General features: G+C 41.0%; 1 protein-coding gene across 7 annotated transcripts in view; it reads left to right on the forward strand.

Annotated features, from left to right (window-relative positions):
• LOC132382466 (multiple C2 and transmembrane domain-containing protein 2-like) overlaps positions 1-20,897 on the forward strand; it is a 430,775-nt gene that overhangs the window by 209,698 nt on the left and 200,180 nt on the right. For all 7 annotated transcript variants that reach the window (XM_059952696.1, XM_059952695.1, XM_059952694.1 and 4 more), the window contains exon 9: positions 10,526-10,690. In XM_059952696.1, the coding sequence (XP_059808679.1) occupies positions 10,526-10,690 (165 nt within the window). The remainder of the gene's footprint in view (positions 1-10,525; positions 10,691-20,897) is intronic.

Genomic DNA, 20,897 nt, shown 5'->3' on the forward strand with positions numbered 1-20,897 from the left:
GCTTGGCCCAATGTTGAATTTCAGTGAGGCACACCTTGAGATGTTTTACCTCATGCAAAAGTAAGTCCTGATGAAGGGTTTTGGCTTGAAAAGTCGACTGTTTATTTCCCTCCATAGATACTGCTTGACTTGTTGAATTGCTCCAGCATTTTGTGTGTGTTGCTCAGATTTCCAAGGATCTTTAGTGTTTCTGCAAATGCAAGTTGTTGATTAATTTTATTGGAATTCAATTACCTTTCACACTCAAATAATGCTTTAGAAGCGTAGCTTTATGGATTTGCAATCTCCCATTCCTTTGTAGTGCGGAAAAGGAAATATCCAGTGAATTGCCTGGTCTCTTCCACTTACTCTGAGTTCTCAATTTGGAATGGCCACGTCATAGATTAACTGGATGTAAATTGGGAGAGCACTTTGCCAAGCACCTATGCTGTGTCCGCCAGAAAAAGCAGGATTTCCCAGTGGCCACCCATTTTAATCCCACTTCCCATTCCCATTCCGACATGTCAGTCCATGACCTCCTCACCTGTTGCGAGGAAGCCATACCCAGTGTGGAAGAACAACACCTTATATTCCGTCTGGGTAGCCTCCAACCTGATGGCACGAACATCAATTTCTTGAACTTCTGGTTTTGTCCCCCCTACACCCCCACCATTCCCCATTCCCATTCCCCCTCTCTCTTTACCTCCTAACTTGCCCATCACCTCCCTCTGGTGCCGCTCCCCCTTTTCCTTCTTCCATGGCCTTTGATCCTCTGCAATCAGATTCCCCCTTCTCGTGCCCTGTATCTCTTTCACCAGTCAAATTCCCAGCTCTTTACTTTACCCCTCCCCCTCCTGGTTTCACCTATCACCTCGTGTTTCTTCTTACTCTCCCCCCCCCCCCCCCCCCACCACCACCTTATGCTGACACCTCATCTTTTTTTTCCTCCAGTCCTCATGAAGGGTCTCGGCCTGAAACGTTGACTGTGCTCTTTTTCATAGATACTGCCTGGCCTGCTGAGTTCCTCCAGCATTTTTTGTGTGTGTGGCCACCTCATATATGTGTTGCAATTATGTGACATCCTGACAGTACTCTGGTGATTGATTGTCTGCTCTGCTCAGACTAGGTACAAATGGAAACAATGCACACTTAGTTATTGGATAAGGGTTTTTTTTTTGGGTGCAGCTTGTGTGCAAAGATCCCGGGAGAAACATGGTCCGTGGACTGAACTGTCTCATGTGATTATGAACAAAATTTGAAGTTTGAAGTAAAATCTGTTATCAGATTACATATATGTAATCACATAACATCTCTGAGATTCCTTTTCCTGCCGGCACATGTAGCAAACCTATAGAACAACAACTGTAAACAGGATCAGTGAACGTCGACGTTGCTTCTCCCTATAGATGCTGCCTATCCTGTTGTGTTCCACCAGCATTTTGTGTGTGTTGCTTGAATTTCCAGCATCCGCAGATTTCCTCATGTCAATGAACAACAAACTGTGCAATTACAAATATATATAAATAGCAATAAATAACAAGATAGAAAGCCCTTAACATGAGACCATCAGCTATGGGAACACCTGAAGAAGAATGAGTGTATTTATTCCCTTTTGTTCAAGAGCCTGTTGGGTGAAGGATTGTAACTGTTCGTGAATCTGGCGGTGAGAATTCAGAGGCAGTTGTACCTTGTGCCTGATGGCAGTAGCAAGAAGAGAGCATGTGGTGACGATCTTTGATGATGGATGCTGCTTTTCTACTGTAATGTTTCATGTAGCTCTGCTCAATGGTTGGGAGGGCTTTACCTGTGATGTACTAAGCTGAAATCATATCCTTAGTAGAAATTTCTGCTGAAAGGATTTGGTGTTGCCATACTGGGCGGCACTGTAGCCAGTTAGCACACTGTCCACCACGCATCTATAGAAGTTTGAACATTGAACAGAACATTGAACAGAATCTCTAATGTGAATGAACAAACGTGTCATTATTGGTTTGGAGTGGAGAACCAGTGTTGGGACTCCAGTTTACAATTTATATCAGTGATTTGGAAGAGGGTTTCAAGTGTAAGGCTATGTGTCAGTGTTAGTGGCAATGAGGCTGTTGAGATGCTTTTGAAGGATACAAATGGGATAAATGAATCGGTACAAATGTGACAAATGGAAAATGTGGAAAAATGCGAAGCCATCCTCCTTTATTAAGAAAAATATAGAAAGACAGAGTCTTTTATAATGCTGAAAGATTGAAAGGTGTTAGTTTTCAAAGGGATGTGGATGTCCTTGTACGTGAATCGCTGAAGGTTAACACACAAGCATTAACTATGATTGCAAGAGGATTTAAGTGCAGGAGTAGAGTGATGTCTTGTTCTAATTATAAAAGGCCCTAGTGAGACTGCATGTGGAATATCATGTACAAGTCTTGACCTGACCCTCTGCAACGAAGGATGTATTTATGAAAACAGTGATTGCAATGAAGATTCACTAGCTTGGTCACTGGACAGGTTAAGCAATTATGCCTACACTCTCTAAAGTTTAGGAGAATTAAAAGTGAAAATGTACAAAGCTTGATAGGGAAAGTACGGTGCTAATCTTATCCCTGGTGGAAATAGAATTAGCAGTCTAAGTACTAGCCATTCAGGACAAGGATGGGAAGAAATGTCTTCATCCGGAGGGGAGGGAAACTTTGGAATTCTCTACCCAAGGGGATTGTGGAGTCTCGGTTTCTGAGATATATTAAAAGCAAAGATTGATAGAGCTTTGAATATTATGGAAATAAGGAGCACTGGATAGCTTTGTGGCAAAGTATACAGATAATATGAAGACAGGTGGAGAGGTAGGTAGTGCTGAGGAAGCAGTGCGATTGCAGCAGAACTTGGAAGAATGTTCAAAAACGTGGCAGCTGGAATACAGTGTTGGGAAATGTATGATGATGCATTTTGATAAAAGGAACAATGGTGCGCACTATTATCTAAATGGGGAGAAAGTTCAAGCATTAGAGGTGCAGAGGGACTTACAGTCCTCATGCAAGACTCCCAGAAGGTTAATTTACAGGTGGAGTCTCTGGTTAAAGAATGCAACTGCAATGTTGGCATTTATTTCAAGGGAAATAGAATATAAAAGCAAGGAGATAATGCAGAGGCATTATAAGACACTTGTCAGGCTACACATAGATTATTGTCAACAGATTTGGGCTATATATCTCAGAAAGGTTGTGTTGTGATTGAAAAGAGTCCAGAGAAAGTTCACAAGGATGATCCCGGGAATGAAGAGGTTAACATTTGAGGAGCATTTGGCAGCTTTGGGCCTGTATTCACCAGAATTTAGAGAATGCGTGGGGATCTCATTGAAACCTACCAAACGTTGAAAGGACTAGATATGGTGGATGTGGAGAGGTTGTTTCCTCGGGTGTGGTATCTGAAACTAAAAGGCACAACCTTAAAAATTTAGGGGTAACTTTTTAGAATAGAGGTAAAGAAGATTTTTTTTTAGCCAGAGAGTAGTGAATCTGTGGAATGCTTTGCCACAGACTGTGGTGGAGGCCATGTCCATGCGTATATTTAAGGTGGAAGTTGATAGTTTCCTGAGTTGTAGGCATGCTGTTAGCGCTAGAGGTATAGCAACATCTGCGGGCTGCCCCCAGCACTTTCTCAGATTGTACTGGTTGTTGACCAAAGCAATGCATTGACTATATGTTTTGATGTACATGTGACAGATAGGAAGATGCATAGAGTATGTAGTTCCAAACGAAAGACTTCGCTGAAAGATGTGTCCTAGGCACATCCATATTCAGCTATTTATCAGTAACTTTCCTTTCATAATGAAGTTATGTCACAACTCAACAATTTAAGGTGGCACAGACTTATAATTAGCAAGTAACATTTGTACCAGCAGTGTGCCAACAATGACCATCTTCATGTGAAAGAGATAGAGTGGGATCTAGGGACTTTATGCCTGAATTTATGCCTGGGATGTTGGGCTGGAATATTACATAGATTTAGGAGAAATTGGACAAGGGTTGGGAAGTGGGACAGGTTGTGGAGTTGCATTTTGGGACAATTTGTGCATTGTATTGGGAGTAGCTTGAGAGGAATTAAGTAGAACATTGGAGTCAGATGGTATGAAGACATGGATTGCAGGCTGAAGATGGAAAATTTATATATTTGTAATCATAAATACATACCACCTAGAAATAGGCCCTTCTGTCCATCAAGTCTGTGCCAACCATCAACCACCTACTTACATTAATCCTATATTAATTCAATTTTTATTCTGCACATATTTGCATCAATACCTTCTCCCTGCCCCTTTCAACATTTAATGAATGTACAAATAAATACAAATACAAATACTTTATTGTCACCAAACAATTGATACTAGAGCGTACAATCATCACAGTGATATTTGTTTCTGTGCTTCGCACTCCCTGAAGTACAAACGTTTGTGCAAATCGAAGTAAATATAATAAAAATTTAAATTATACATCATAATTAGAAAATAGAAAAGGGAAAGTAAGTTAGTGCAAGTCAGGTCCAGATATTTGGAAGGTACGGCCCAGATCCAGGTCAGGATCTGTTCAGCAGTCTTATCACAGTTGGAAAGAAGCTGTTCCCAAATCTGGCCATACGAATCTTCATGCTCCTGAACCTTCTCCCGGAGGGAAGTGGGACAAAAAGTGTGTTGGCTGGGTGGGACTTATCCTTGATTATCCTGGCAGCACTGCTCCGACAGCGTGTGGTGTAAAGTGAGTCCAAGGATGGAAGATTGGTTTGTGTGATGTGCTGGGCTAGGTTCATGATCTTCTGCAGCTTCTTCCAGTCTTGGACAGGACAACTTCCATACAAGAGGTAATTTACTGTATACAGAGGACAATTAACCTACTTTGAGATCAGAACACCTGCAGGCAGTTATAGGGAGAACATGCAAACTCCACACAAGTTAACACCAGAGGCCAGAATGGAATCAGCATCTCTGGGGCTGTGAAGAGCTGCTATGTTATCTGTATCTCTTCTGCTACCCTCCGCTACCATTTCAACTTGACGCTTTAGGTTACAGCTACTACTTTCTAGTGAGATTTTCGGAAGTAGTTTCTGTTCCACTGCAAGTTGAAGGTTAGTTCCACAACATTTCCAGCTCAGAAACTTCGCTGTGACCATTAGCAAAAAGTGCAGCCCTGCTGTTGTCAGGCCATTCTGCACTGAGTCAGTGTCAGCAGATGAACACTAGGGGGTGGTGTTGAATTACTAGTCAGTAGTCTAAACACATTAAAAATTATAGTTCAGCCAATAGATATTAATTATAATTTTGAACTATGTCCACGTCACTTTCATTATTTGTGGCTGCTGCTTCACGCCTTTTGCAAATTTTCTTATTATAAAGCTTTAACTATGACAAATGCATGATTATCTTAAGTGTTCAAAAATTGAAGATCCCTGTGGTTTTGTATCAAGCACTTTATTTTCTACTTTATGTTTTTCAATTTAACACATCAGGTATAATTGTTTAAAGTACTCTGACAGGTCAGTAATTAGCAGTTGGAAAAAATTGTAACTTGAAGAAAAATCTGTTCTCCAAAGGCTGATATTTTTGCTGCATTATGACTATATAAACATTAACTTAGGGTCTGCAGTTAACTCATCGTGGTATGTAACCCTGTAAATATATAAGCAGCAAAAACAGAAGTGGCAGAAGTTATAGCACAGTGCAGATATCAGAAAACAAGCTGTTGTAAGAACTCAGCAGGTCAGGCAGCATCTGTGGAGGTAAAAGGATGGGCTTTTACTTCCTTTTCTTCTACCTGAGGGTTCAGTTCTTGGAGTTATAGAGTCACACAAAAGTACAGCACAGAAACAGTCCCTTCGGCCCATTTAGTCCATGCTGAACCATTTAAACTGCCTACCCCCATTGACCTGTGCCAGGACCATAATATTCCATACCTCTACCATCCATGTACCTATCCAAACTTCTCTTGTATGTTAAAATTGAGCTTGCATACCCCACTGGCACTGGCAACTTGTTCCACATGCTCACGACCCTCTGAGTGAAGTATTTTCCCTTCATGGTCCCCTTAAACTTTTCACTCTTCATCCTTAGCCCACGACCCAACGTCAGTGGAAAAAAACCTCTTGCATTACCCTACCTATACCCCTCATAATTTTGTATACTTCTATCTTTTAGAAAACTTGTGGCAATTAGCATGACAAGGCATTTTAAGACATTGAACTTCAGACTTGACAGTTTTTTTTGTAATTTGTCTGCATGGTGCAATCACTCGAGTCGAGAATAATGTTCTGTCTCCTAAGGGGGTTGTCTATTGGTGGGTATAGAGGCCAATCCTGGATCCACGTGTTTTGGTGCAGCGCGGGCAGGAGCAAGTGGTGGCTATGGTTGGATCTTTTGTTCAGTCTCTCCTTTTGCAGCTGCCACTTGTTGTTGGTGGCACAGCGGACGTTGCTCTCATTCAGCGCATCTCACTCTTGAATGGATTTCCTCCAGGTGTATCTGAAAACTTGCCGGCATTGAAGCAGTCAATAACATAAAGAGATTGGCATTTTTAATTGCAAGCACTCTATTGTCCGGGAAATTAGGATGCTGAAGAAAATGAGACCACATTTCACTGGTATGATGTTCCATAAAAACTGCGAGGTTAAAATTGCTGGCTTTGGAATCAGAATGTACTGAACAGGACTGGTGTTTCTGTACACTCTTGACTGCAGTGCATCAGCTTTTAAAATCACATTTTAGCTGCACTGTAGGGTCTCCTGGGGCTCTGTCTTGCATAGGTTCACTTTTCAGAAAGTTGGTTAAAAAAATTCTTGTGTTTGAAGCTGTTTTGAACCTTTACAACCTTACAAAGAAGCTCAGTTCATGTGGTTCACTGCACTCCATTGGTGCTCAAATGGTGCATCCATTTGCAATTTCAGCAAGGCTAAATAAATATTCTGTCTGCTAAAATTCCAAAGAGTCTGAGGGAAGTTTTACAGTGAAGATAAATAAACACGGTGACTTTCCTAATGGTTTAAACATGTGTAAATAATTTCCTCCAAACAGGTCTGCTGTTTCATACTCTGACAACAGTTAAGCCTGTGACTCTTAGGATTTTTTTCAGCATCTTATTTATTTATTCATTGAGATACAGCGCGAAATGGCCCTTCTGCCCCTTCGAATTGTGCTCCCCAGCAGTCCCCCGATTTATTCCCATCCTAATCACAGGACAAGTTACAATGACCAGTTGATCTACCAACTGGTACGTTTTTGAGCCGTGGGAGGAAAGAGGGCACCTGGAGAAAACCCACCAGGTCATGGGGAGAATATGCAGCCTCCTCACAGGCGGTGGTGGGAATTGAACCCAGGTTGCTGGCACTGTAAAGGATTATGATAACCACCATTCTGCCATGCAGCCCATGTCCTCTACAAGCACTTCATTTGCTCTGTGTTTTTCCGGATGGAAATTACTCACGTTAATTAAAAAATAAATATGCATATGCAGGGGATTGCAAAATGGTGACGCTAATGGTTGATTGGTTAAAATGAAGAGTAACGCTGCTCTAGAAATCTAATTGTACAGGGACAGTCCCAAGGTTTAATGCTCCTCCAGCTCCCAAAGGGGGGATGCAGTGGGCCCGATTTTGCACACTCTCAGGATTTTCTGATTCTGAGATTGTAAAAAATAAAGGCTATTTGCAGCCTCACTAAACAAGGTCATTGCCATTAAAAGTGTCACCTGCGTCTTCTCAAATGTGAAAATGAGCCTCTTGTCTTCCTACTATCAAAGGGCACTGGAAACTAGTGCTCCCTGGCCAAATATTGCTTTAGCTGATGGGCCTGAGCGGTTGTCTGGTCTATTTCAAGGTTGCTCGGTTGTAAGTTTCACTGTCGAGAAATTAGAATACCCCGGAGACCTTCAAAGAATCTGGAGATGGGTTATCTGGTGGGGGAGGAGGTGAGGAACCAGGAGGTTAGGGACTTAGTTCCCTTTCTCTGAGAGGAGAGCAGGTCGACAGTTCCCAGAATCGGCAGCAATAAAGCAGATGTGCAATTGTAGCAACCAGTCTGTCAGTAGATATAACTGTGGTGTACTGACTGGCTGGGTCTGACTTTGCCCACATTCCCCTCTCTCGTATAGTTCCACCATATGGAAGTAATTTCCCCTCCAGCTCCCCCTCCCCCCCGACCTGTGCACCCTAACCCTGTTAATAGCAATCTTTGGAATCCACTTTCACAGGCATTGCAGAGCTGAGAGAAGAGCACTCTTGAACCAACAAGATAGAAGTCACTTCCAAGATAAACATTCAATTTAAAAATTAGACATACCGGGGTGTAGATTTCTTTAGACGTATTTCAAAAGAAGTGCTGCTATTCATCTTAAGTGAATGCCAGGCCTCAGTGGGATTCTTTGATCCTGTTTTGAAAAGCAGCCTCCCCTCCCTTGCTAAAATATAAACCCACAAGTGTTCTCCTACGCTGAAGGGAACAGTTCCCGGCACTTTGAAGCTTAACCCTGGGAATGGCTCAGGGCTTGAGCTCTGAAGAAAATTCCTTGCCTGGGAATTGTGCTCTTGTGTGGGAAGAAGGCCTTCCTTCACTGGGTCAAGTGGCTGATTGGCATTCACAGTAGGATCTTTTGAGTTCTGGTGATGGGTCCCAGGCCTGGAACGTTAACTGTTTCTCTTTTCACAGATGCTGCCTGACATGGTGAATGTTACAAATATTTCTTTTTTTTTAATATTATATGGCCTCTTTAGATTTGCTAGTAGTTTTATTCCTCCCCTTATGTCCCTACAGATTTCACACACGTTCTTACCCTGTGCGCCCGTCCTCATAATTACCTAAAAAAAAAGCGGAAGCAGTCAGCTCAGTTTGCATAGCAGATCAGCCCAATGTCTCTCTCAGAGCCTCACTGAAGTACTGCAGGAGTGTGACACCACAGGAAGCCTTGTCTTTCTGCTTACTGCTTCTGCTCAAGTGGATTCCAAAGGTCCCAGCGTTCTGAAGAACTGCAAGTGGATTTGGTGTCCGGGCCAACAGTTCTCCCTCACAATAAGCTGATTATTCACTCATTGTGGTCTGTAGGAACTTGTAGTCCTGCTATATGTTTTGCAGTGTGAAGGATATTTACCTTCCAGAGCCCAAGAGGCTCACTTTAGCTTTCTAGCACAACAACATGACCTTTCCAAAGGGCTTAGGTTGTTTGTGACAAAGTTAAACTTCTAACCAAAGTTCCTTGCTCAGCTTCTTGTGGTAAACAAGGAAAAGTCTCTGTTCTTAATGTCAATTGTAAGCAAAAAGTGAAAAAGGCAGCTTTGCAAACAAGCAACACTGTTTACAGAACACGGGCTGCCAACCCACAGCAGGGGACTGGCTGCTCAGGAGGTACGGTTTGAAAAGTGACGTGACCATGAGACCATTCTCATATGCATCAGCCAAACATGAAATAATGGGGTAAATTCACAGGTACAGGTGAACATCAACAGTTGGGATACTTGTGTATTCAGTGAGACAGCCCTCACAGAATTCATTTTGGTGCCTGTGATCTCTGTCCCCAGAAGATCATAGACCATCTGTCTGAATTACTTTGTCCTGGCAAAAGTATCTGAAAAAGCATCACATGAATTTAATGCCCACTTGTAGCAAGACAATTTAAATGTTAGAAAGTATTGGGTTTTGTTGGGAGTGACAAGGTGAATGACAGGAAGATGGGGTGACAGAAAGAATTTATTTCTCCAACTTTGAAGGACAACTTGTTTGTTTGCAGCTCACTGGCATTTCTTTTAGTCTGTAGGAATTGTGCTTGTGTTTGGAGATCCTTTGTAGTTTATTAATTATTTTTAATGAATCAGAAATCTTCTGAGCTTTAAATGTGTGTTAAGAAATATTTGTCTAACTTGAAACATGTATCATTAAAAAAAACTGTGATTAAGCTACTTCGTTAATTGGAAGTATCTCCTCCTTGGTAGGGAGGGGGAACCCATCACTGAAATCGTGGGTATGGCAGTTAAACACTGCAGAGGCTAGACAGGGAAGTAAGCTGGAATTTGAAGAGTAGGTGGACACAGTATAACCTCCCTCCAGTGAGGGTCCCCGTAGATACCTAGATCAGATACGGCTTAAAATCTCCTTTTGAGTTCAGGGCTTTGTGGACAGTGAACCTAAGCACAGAAGTAGTAACCGGGTTTCAGAAATACTTCCGAATCATTATCTCAGTACTTTGCAATTGCTAATATAAAAGGCTGAAAGTTTCTGATGAAAGATGAATGCGTCTTCTTGCCCGAATAATATCCACAGTTTTTATTCATAACATAGGGGATCCATACCCATGAATATTTGACTTCTGTGTATTTCTGATCCCTTCCACCTCTGTGTGAGATCCTGATGCCTTTCTCAATAAACAAACAACTTCCTGTTTCCTTTTAAGTCAACACCTATTTGGTTTTTGCTTATAAAAATCTCTTTTATGTATGAAGATGATTTTGTGACTTAAAAATCGTATTGCTTTAACGCTTAAATCATCTCTCTTCTCTCCTTGCTTACCTGTGGCTGCGATTGGTGCTAAAGGCTAACTTCATCCAGAGCATCTGCTTGTCCGATTCCCTTCGGAAGAGCCAGCTGTGGAACGAGGTTGTCGGCATCACCCTCTTTGAGGGGAAGGGCCTCCACGAGAAGGCAGTTGAAGAATTTTACGTTAGGTTCAGACTCGGGGATGAAAAGTACACAAGCAAGGTATGTAGTAGGACACAGGAACTCTTTGATTGAAGAACATAAGATTTAAAAATATTCATTGTCATTCAGTCTTTTAGGAGTGCATGTCTTCCATTAATGATCTTTATTGCACTGGAAAAAATAGTGCAGCATTCTCCATAGTGTTACTGTATATACTTGACTGAAACATACACTATGCACTTCTTCCTTTTTCTGATTTTGCTGAATGAAATCATCTCTAGGATTGAGTTTCTTTGGTAAAGTGTCTTTAACTTCTTAGGGACACCTTCAAAACATACTCAAGCAGGGATTTCCAACCTTTTTTATGCCATAGACCAATACCTTTATGCATGGGGCTCATGGACTCCAGGTTGGGAACCCCTGCCTCTGCATTAAACCTGAATTGCAGTTGTTTCTTTCTGCATAAGAACATAAGAAATAGGAGCTGGAGTAGGCTGTTTGGCCCATCGAGCCTGCTATGCCATTCAATAAGGTCATGGTTGAGCAGGCCATGGACTCATCTCCACCTACCTGCCTTTTTCTCATAACCCTTAATACCCCTACTATGCAAAAATCTATCCAACCTTGTCTTAAATATATTTGCTGAGGTAGGCTCCACTGTTTCATTGGGCAGACAATTCCAAAGATTCACCATCCTCTGGGAAAAGCAGTTCCTTCTCATCTCCGTCCTAAATCTACTCCCCCAAATCCATGTCCCCTATTTCTAGTCTCACCTATCAATGGAAACAACTTTCTTGCTTCTATCTTATCTATGCCTTTCATAATTTTATATGTTTCTCGAACATCTCCTCTCATTTTTCTGAGCAATAAGAATGAGCAGGGCAATAAGACAACCAAATTTGCACAAGTTTTTTGCATACTTAAACAAAAACCTGAATTAATGTGGCAATATCTGAATCCATTTTAAGGATAGTGTGTGTGGGATTGCAGCTAATGCAGTACTATATCTATCACATATACTGCAGTATCTGGAGTGCAAGTAGCAGCCAAAAAGCTTATAGCAAGCTCCACAATATGAGAAGTGGTACAATGTGCTGAGTGCCCGAGTACTGTATGACATGGTACCTTGTTTTTGCGCTCTGTTGGATCCAGCTGTTTAATTGTTATTTTCATTGCCATTCAACAGCTAATTGTCTGCTTGTATTTTACGTACATGTACTTGTTTAATATGTTTTCTAGTGGTCAATGTATGTATATCCAACTGTTCAGTGTGCCCACTAGCGGTTCCATTGGTATTATTCTGGAAAGTTCTGGAAGCTTTCTTGATGTAGCGTTATGTGAATAAAGGCTTTCTAACTGGCTGACTGTTATCTACAAATTTGAATGGGATTTTTCTTATCTATGGAATATAAAAATAATTGACCACAAGGCAGCTCCATCTTAGTCTCTTTGTCTTTAAGTCTTTGTTCTGCCTTCTGCTACTAGCCTCTGCTCCTGTTGCTGTTTTTTTCAATTATCCTTTGCTCTATCAATGTTTAATGAAGCAACAAGTTTTGTGCCTCTTTCCTGACTTCTGAAAGAACGTTGGATTTAAACCTCAGAATACAGCAATCGGTGTAGTCGGCAGGAGGATGATTGTGTTGTTTAAGGACTTGGAACAATCATAGACAACATGGAATTTTTTAACACACAGCAAAAGGGGAAAGAACTTTCTTTGTTCCAATAATTTCTGAGTTAAGACTTAACTTCTGGCTTGAAAATGTTATTGGATTGAAACCAGGAGTGAGGAAACCTTTGCATTGCTATTCTGAAATACAAAATAGTTCGGTAAAAATCAAGACGATCACTGAAATTAATATTAGAGTCAGCCATACAAGCTGGTAGATTACAGAAGAATTTTGGCTGCAGGACCCTCTATGTCAGTTGCCTGGCAATCTATTTCAGTTGCATGGCAATCTATTTTGGTAGCTAGTGAATTTACTTTTGTTGGGCAATCTATTTGATTGATGGACAATCTATTACAGTTGCAAGACAATCTATTCGTTACATTAAAATTGAATCATAACAATAGCCAATGTCTTGAATCCTACTAAGAGCTTTTACTAGAATAAAACATCTGAGTTCCATAAAATTAATGAAAAAGTCCAGATGGAACATACCAACAAGGTTAAGTTTATTAAGATCCAGAAAATGCCAGAGGGAAGTGAAATCTTGGAATGACTGCTAGTGATTTAGAGATAAGACCACGCAGTTGGTTTGATCAAATGTGTGTGCGAATGGAAGAGTTAACTGGACAAGTAAAGGCTCCTGCTAATCGATTGGGAAAGAAATCCAAAACTTGCAATAAAATACAAAAACAGTGATAGTGTGACAGAGACAGTAAAAAATCTGAAGAACAAATCTCTGCATTAACTGACTGAGCAATGTGATAATTGAATTGAAATGCATCGCGTGGAGCTCAGAAGAAAACTGAAACAATATGGAGAAACTGAACAGGGACTTCCAGAAGGTGGTCCTGCTAGTGGCGCTATTTCTATCGCTCCTATATGGGAAACACCCCCGCTACACTGTACAGTCCCCCGAGACAGTGACACAATCTGAACTCCAAGAAATTACAGGATGGCCATAACATAGATTGAGCTCTAGTGACTCGGGTGAAGATGACAGTAATAAAACAATAATAAGATGGACTGCTCTGTCATAGCTTGCTCCAACAAAGACCAAAGAAATGAAGAAGCACAGCACTGAAGATGAAACCATTGCTAATCAATTATTGGACATGCTAACCCCTTTAGTGGAAGATCGATCGATTATTTTCAATGCCCTGAAGTCATCACGCATGTGATTTACAATTATGGATAAGGCCAATGGATTCTGTTCAGTACCGCTGGCGTCTGAATACCATCCATGGTTGGCTTTCACAGTTGATGGTCAACAATAATAGTGGATGAGGCTACCACAAGGGCTCCACTACAGTCCCACTGTCTATCACATGGCTTTGAGACAACATCTGAGAGACTTAACTGCAGCAGTCATTGATTCAATATCATACAATATGAGTGTGGTGGAGCGTGGCCTAGTGGGCAAGGCCTAGTGGACTAGTAACCTGAAGGTCACTGGTTCGAGCCTCAGCTGAGACAGCGTGTTTGTGTCCTTGAGCAAGGCACTTAACAACACATTGCTCTGCGACGTCACCGGTGCCAAGCTGCATGGGTCCTAGTGCCCTTCCCTTGGACAACATCGGTGGCGTGGAGAGGGGAAGGCCTGCAGTTTGGGCAACTGCCGGTCTCCCATACAACCCTGCCCAGGCCTGCGCCCTGGAAACTCCAGGCGCAGATCCATGGTCTCTCAAGACCGACGGATGCCACCCCTATGAGCGTGGTACTGTTTGTATGCAAGGCTGGAGGTCAGTGTGAACATGATGTGCTTTATTTGCTCAATTATCTGTCCTACAAAGGTGAATAAAGCAAATCCAGACAAGGCACAATTGCAATTGTAAATTGCTAAATTGCTTAATTGGCTAAACTGCTAAATTGGATAGTATAGTATTAGGATGGTGTCCATGTTGGTGAGCAGTGCAGGCAGCCCATCTGATAGTCATGGCTATTTCTAGCACACTGCTTGATCACATTTTAAATGCTCAATGGCCACACACTTTAGTAACTATGAATAGAGCCTCTCAATTAACAGTTGACCAGTGGTTCAAGTGGTCTACTGTTCTTGAGGGACCAAATTTCATTACATGAGTGAGTCTGGCGATTACATTTATATTTCCCAAGATAAATGGAAAATCACTGAGGATCATGCAAAAGCCATTAAGTCAGCAAAGCCCTCTACAACAACTTCAGTCATTTCTGGGTTTATGCAGCTACAACAGAACATGGGGTGATTCATATGCGGAAACTGCTCAACCATTCTACAATCTGCTAAGGACACTAAGTGCTCAGACGACCCCGTCACTCATAGTGAAGAACAACTGAAATCGCTTCAAACTTTAAAGGTGACATTGTGTACTGCACCTGCATTAGGAATTCCTGATACAAGTAGACCATTTAACCTGTATGTCAATGAGAGATAATGGCAAATTTAAGTCAACATCCTGGAGACTGGTAGCATCCTGCTCGTTATTACTCTGCTAAATTGGATAATATAGTATTAGGATGGTGTCCATATTGGTGAGTAGTGCAGGCAGCCCATCGGATAGTCATGGCTGTTTCTAGCACACTGCTTGATCACATTTTAAATGCTCAATGGCCACGCTCAGTACACACTTTAGTGACTATGAATAGAGTCTCTCAATTAACAGCTGCCCAGTGGTTCAAGTGGTCTACGGTTCTTGAGGGACCAAATTTCATTACATGAGTGAATCTGGCAATTACAGCTCTACTGCTACCATTGAACCATTGACTATGATGACCATGACTGTGCAAGAATAATAACATGCCAAGAAGATACAAGTTATTACAAAGTATTGCCTTTTTTTCATTTTTAGAATCTTTTTATTGATATATAATCTTCAACAGCTATAAAATGATACAAAACCTCAGCAGATTAATATATATATACAATTAAAAAAGCTGAAGAAGCCTTTTTTGAACCCAGATCTGATTCTGTGCACTGATGGTTCCTCACCGAATGAGAAAATAATTTGAATGGTGAGCTGTTGTTTCTGAAACTGAAGTGCTGGCATGAGAAAGTAAGACTCCTGGTACCTCTGAAGGCTTTGACTGAAGCCTATAAGTTGGAAGGAGGAAGATCAACTAATATCTACACTGATTCTTGATATGCTTTTGGAGTTCATAAAGACCAAAAACATGGAGGCAGAGAGGATTTTTTAGGGCTGTTGGAAACCCGATATAAAATGGTCAACTGGTACAGGGGTTTCTGGATGTCATACAACTGCTGCCAGATCTTGCTGTATTAAAATGCAAAAGCCACTCTAAAATGACTACAATGGAAAGCCGTGGAAATCCATTTGCAGATAAAGTTGCGAAAAGGTGTCACAGGAAGCGGTAAAAGAAGTGAAGGAAATAAAAGAAATACCAAGAACACATGCAGCGAACCAGACAACTGGAAACAAAGTTGTACTCTTTATGACAGACAAACATGCAAGATATTCAAGAGATGAAAGCTCAGTGTTCTTACCAGGCAAAGTGGTTCTGGATGGAGAATGGCGGAAGGTTAAACAGTGATGGAGTATGGAGATATGATATCCTACATCACTCCTGGGAGCCCTCCGATCTGAGAGAAACTGATAATCACATTATGGCAGACAGCTTAGTCAACTATTGTGTGAAATTTTCCCAAGTTGTCCAGTCTACTTCTCAGTAGGTTTCTGCTGCATGGAGTGATCCAACAGAGGAAGGACACACCCTGATTCCTGGTGAGCGGCTCCTGATTAAGAAACTGCCTAAAGATCGACTGGGAGCTCAATGTGAAGGTTCCCTAACAAGTACTGTCAATTACTAACTCGGCAGTGAAAGTAAAAGTTAAAAGTAAGTGGATGCGTGGCAGCATATGCAAGCAAGCTGAAATGGTAGCGGATGAGAACAGCAAGTACTATGGTTAATGTACTTGTCACCCTTTGATCTAATGCCTAAACTGCTGGGCTACAGCGAGCAAATTACTAACCAGCCAGGAGACTTCAAGCAAGTCAACAACTACTCAACACCATACTGTTTTTTTTTAATATTAGTAGTTGTTAATACTGTTGTCGATTTTCCCTACTTACAATGAGAACTAATATTTGTATTATTATGCTTTATTATAGTATACATCTTTCTAATTTGTACAAGGGCAATCTTTAATACAATAGTTCAAACTCATGTGGGTGTGCTCACTAATCTGCCTAATCGTGGCGTATTCCTTGAACAGTTTGAAGAATATATAAATATATAATCTTTTGTATTTCATAACTTTTTTTTGCTTATACCTAATGTAGACACTACAAGTTTTTGTGCCTTTGAATTTTCAGATGTAATAATTCTAAATGTCTGATTAGAATTAAAGGGGGTACTGTTGGATCCAACTGTTTTAATTAGTATTTTCTTTGCAGTTTAATAGTTAAATGTCTATTTGTATGTTTCCTAATGGCCACTGTATGTATATACAATTGTTCAGTGTGTCACCTAGTGGTTACGTTGGTGTAATTCTGAAAAGTTCTGGAAGCGTCTCTTGGAGTTGCATTATTTGAATAAGGACTTTCTAATTGGCTGATTCCTATCTACAAATTTGAATGGATTTTTTTAATTAATGGAGTATAAAAATAGCTTCCTGTCTTTTAAGTCTTCCTTTTGCTTCTGCTCCCGTTTCTGTCCGCTTCAATTTTCTATTGCTCTTCATAAAGCACTTAATAAAATGATAATGAAGCACCAAGTTTTGTGCCTCTTTCCTGACTTCTGAAAGAACTTTGGATTAAAGTATCAGGACCCAGCAGCCCCACGCAGTTTCACCTCTGTGAACTGTAAATTTGGAGTCACAAATCGACTGTGTTTTATTCCCCAAGTCTTCTGTGCGCCAGATGACCAAATGTGCGGCTTGCTACTTTTTCCGAATGTTTCGACAGGAACCTGCATTGTGAACACAGACTATAAAATAATAGCTAAGATTTTATCTAATAGATTATCTAAATACTTAACAAAATTAGTGCATATGGATCAAACAGGATTTATCAAAAATAGACAATCGGCAGATAATGTAACCCGGTTATTTAGTATAATCCATTTAGCGCAAAAGAGGGAGGAAATGATGGTGGGCCAGCCAAGGAGGAGCAAGTTGTTGGTTTTCTCTACCTTAAGTGGGGCTTTCCCAAGGATGCCCCATGCTGATGCTGAGAACCCAACTCGGGTTAATTTCCTTTAATTAATTTGCTTGCCTGGTTCATCCTAGGGGCCCACAGAAAAAGGAGCGGAAGTTTTTCTGATTGCTACATTAACCCATTTGGTCTCACCTCATCAGAGATATTCCCTCGGTTCGATCCAGCGCTCCCCCGACTTTCTCTGCCGCTGAAAACTAGCTTGCTTTCTCCCTCTCCCTGTTCTTACAGCATGTCTAACATCTGAAAGCTTAACTCTGTGCCCCTTCCACAGATTACATGGAGAGGAAGTAAATTGGATTAGACATTGGCTCAATGGAAGAAGCCAGAGAGTGGTAGTGGAGGATTGCTACTCTGAGTGTAGGCCTGTGACTAGTGGTGTGCCACAGGGATCAGTGCTGGGTCCATTGTTATTTGTCATGGATATCAATGATCTGGATGATGATGTGGCAAATTGGATCAGCAAATTTGCTGATGATACAAAGATTGGATGTGTAGTGGACAGTGAGGAAGGTTTTCAAGGCTTGCAGAAGGATTTGGACCAGTTGGAGGAATGGGCTGAAAAATAGCAGATGGAGATTAATGCAGACAAGTGTGAGGTATTGCACTTCGGAAGGTCAAACCAAGATAGAACATACAAGGTAAATGGTAGGACACTGAGGAATGCAGTAGAACAGAGGGATCTGGGAGTACAGATACATAATTCCCTAAAACTGGCATCACAAGTAGAAAAGGGTCGTAAAGAGAGCTTTTGGTACATTGGCCTTTATAAATCAAAGTAATGAATTTAAGAATTGGATTGTAATGGTGAGGTTGTATAAGACATTGGTGAGACCGAATTTGGAGTATTGTGTGCAGTTTTGGTCACCTAATTACAGGAAGGGTATTAATAAGGTTGAAAGAGTGCAGAGAAAGTTTACAAGGATGTTGCCGGGACTTGAGAAACAGAGTTACCGAGAAAGGTTGAATAGGTTAGGACTTTATTCCCTGGAACATAGGAGAATGAGGGGTGATTTGATAGAGGTGTATAAAATTATGATGGATATAGATAGAGTGAATGCAAGCAGGTTTTTTCCACTGAGGCTAGGGTGAAGGGGGAAATGTTTAAAGGGAACATTGGGGGGGGAAATGTTTAAAGGGAACATTGGGGGGGGCTTCTTCACGCAGAGTGGTGGGAGCGTGGAATGAACTACCAGATGAAGTGGTGAATGTGGGCTCACTTTTGACATTTAAGAAAAACTTGGGCAGGCATATGGATGAGAGGGGTTTGGGGGGATATGGCCCAGGTGCAGGTCAGTGGGACTAGGCAGAAAAACAGGACAGGCAAGAAGGGCCAAAAGGCCTGTTTCTGTGCTGTAATGTTCTATGGTTCTATGCTGCTTGACCTGCTGAGTGATTTAGTTTCAAATTTCCAGCATTAGCAGTTTACTTTGATTTTCACTTCATCTTGGCTTGCATCCACTCACTGTTGTAAAGGGAACCCAATGATGGTCTTAAAGCAAGCCCACTAGCTCCTCCCCCTTCTCCTGCATCCACCAGACTCTCTTTTTTACCTGCTTCTATCCCTCCATCAAAGTACCAATGCTCTGTTTAAGCGGGACAGGTCTTGTACAATATTCAGTGCTATGTGTGTCATTGCTCATGGCCCAGGTTGAATCTAAATGCAGATTAGACTATTGATTTCTGTATAGAAAAATATAATCTGTCCATTATACAATTACGCTTGCAATTGCTTATCATTCTTCACCACTCCAAGCCAGCTCAAGGAACAACCGCTCATCATCTGGTTAAGTGTGATGCAGCTACAGAATTCGTCAGTGTGAAGACAATAAGACAATGTAACTATGTCCTGTTTAACTACACAGTGGATAGGGAAGACAACTCTCTGTGCCATCTTCATGTCCTCTTGTGCTTGTCATCCCACGGCTGCACCTTTTCTTCCTGTGCTACTATCCCATTTTCTCACAGGATCTGTCTTGTTTTCCACCTATCACAACCCTTTCCATTTGTTCTCTTTGCCCCTCTTCCTATTCCCACATCATTCACCCTATCCATCTCTAACGCCCAGTTCTAACAATAGATTTTGGAATGTCAGTTGTGTGATCCCTTCAAAGTTGCTCTCAGTCCTGACTATTATTCCCGAATGCCTTTTTATGTCTTTCAATATCCAACAGCTGTGATATTCATGCAAAAGATAGATTTAATTGAGAGAGGAGAAGAAAACAATTGTAACTTTTTGAATATATATCAAAAATTTACAAACTGTTGGGATATGATTGAAAAGTTTGCAGTTTCATTTCTAGAACATAGGCCGATTGATGTAATGATAATTACCAAGTCAGTTTAAGCTCTATTTTTTGTGTGTTTAATGAGAAATTAATGAAAAAGTCCAGTTACTTCAAAAACTAATGCTGAGATGCTCAAAATAGAGTAAAACAAAATCAAGTGCTAGAGATGGGCAACTTTCATTGGATTTAATAATCCTGAAGTACCTGCCATTCATACTGCTTAAATTGTCCTGTTTCGGGAAGAAGTTTCAGGAAAGCCCTGAATGCACTATTGGAGAACCGGAAGTGACTCTCTGATTTTGTTCTGCTTCCAGGAGTAGAAATGAGGTAGAGCATTGTGGGTTTGCTCTCATCCCTATCTTCACATCAAACACAGCACAGCAGTTAAGGTTCCTGCTTATTTTTCTCACGTACCATAGCTGAGACAAACCACTCAGGATATTTGGTTAAACCTAGTGCCATTCCCATGCTGCTGAAACTTTCAAGCAACTAGTTAACTACTCTTGGGAAAAGTTTGACCGTATATTTGCTGCTTTTCTCTTAGAGCATATTTGGGAAAAATATTGACTCGATTTTAAAGTCCTTGTACCTGTTTCCAGTCCTCTCCAAGGCTATGACTCTCTTCAGTTATGTAACCAAACCCTCCCCCTAGAACTTTATGCCAGTCCTCTAACTTAGTCATCACATAGTCCCTTCTTAAACTTCCCTACTTCTCATATACAACCTCTTCCTTTTGAGGTGTGCCTTAAATGCTATCCTTTGATTATTCTTTTGGTTGGCTGTCCTAATATCTCATTTTGTGCTGATGTCAGAGTTTATTAACTAACACTCCTGGGAGGAACATTGACATGTCTTCTTGGCAGGTAGTATAAATACAACACGATAAAACAAAACTGCCCATGATAGAAACGCAAGCAGGTCAAACAGAATCATTAACTTTTCGTTATTAAGACTGCTCATCATTAATTTCTCATGAATTAAGATGAAATGTTAACTTTTTGACTTTCTCTCCCTATAGATGCTGCCTGAGCTGCTGTGTGTCCTTAGTATTTTGATGTTTTATGTGCTATATAGTCCAAGCTATTACTTTGGAAGTCCTGCATGTCAACCTTTATCAAAAGTTCCATTAATCCAAGATGTTTCACATATGGTGCCTTAGAGAAAA

Source organism: Hypanus sabinus, chromosome 28 (genome assembly GCF_030144855.1).
Source record: "Hypanus sabinus isolate sHypSab1 chromosome 28, sHypSab1.hap1, whole genome shotgun sequence".
Lineage (NCBI taxonomy): Eukaryota > Metazoa > Chordata > Chondrichthyes > Myliobatiformes > Dasyatidae > Hypanus > Hypanus sabinus.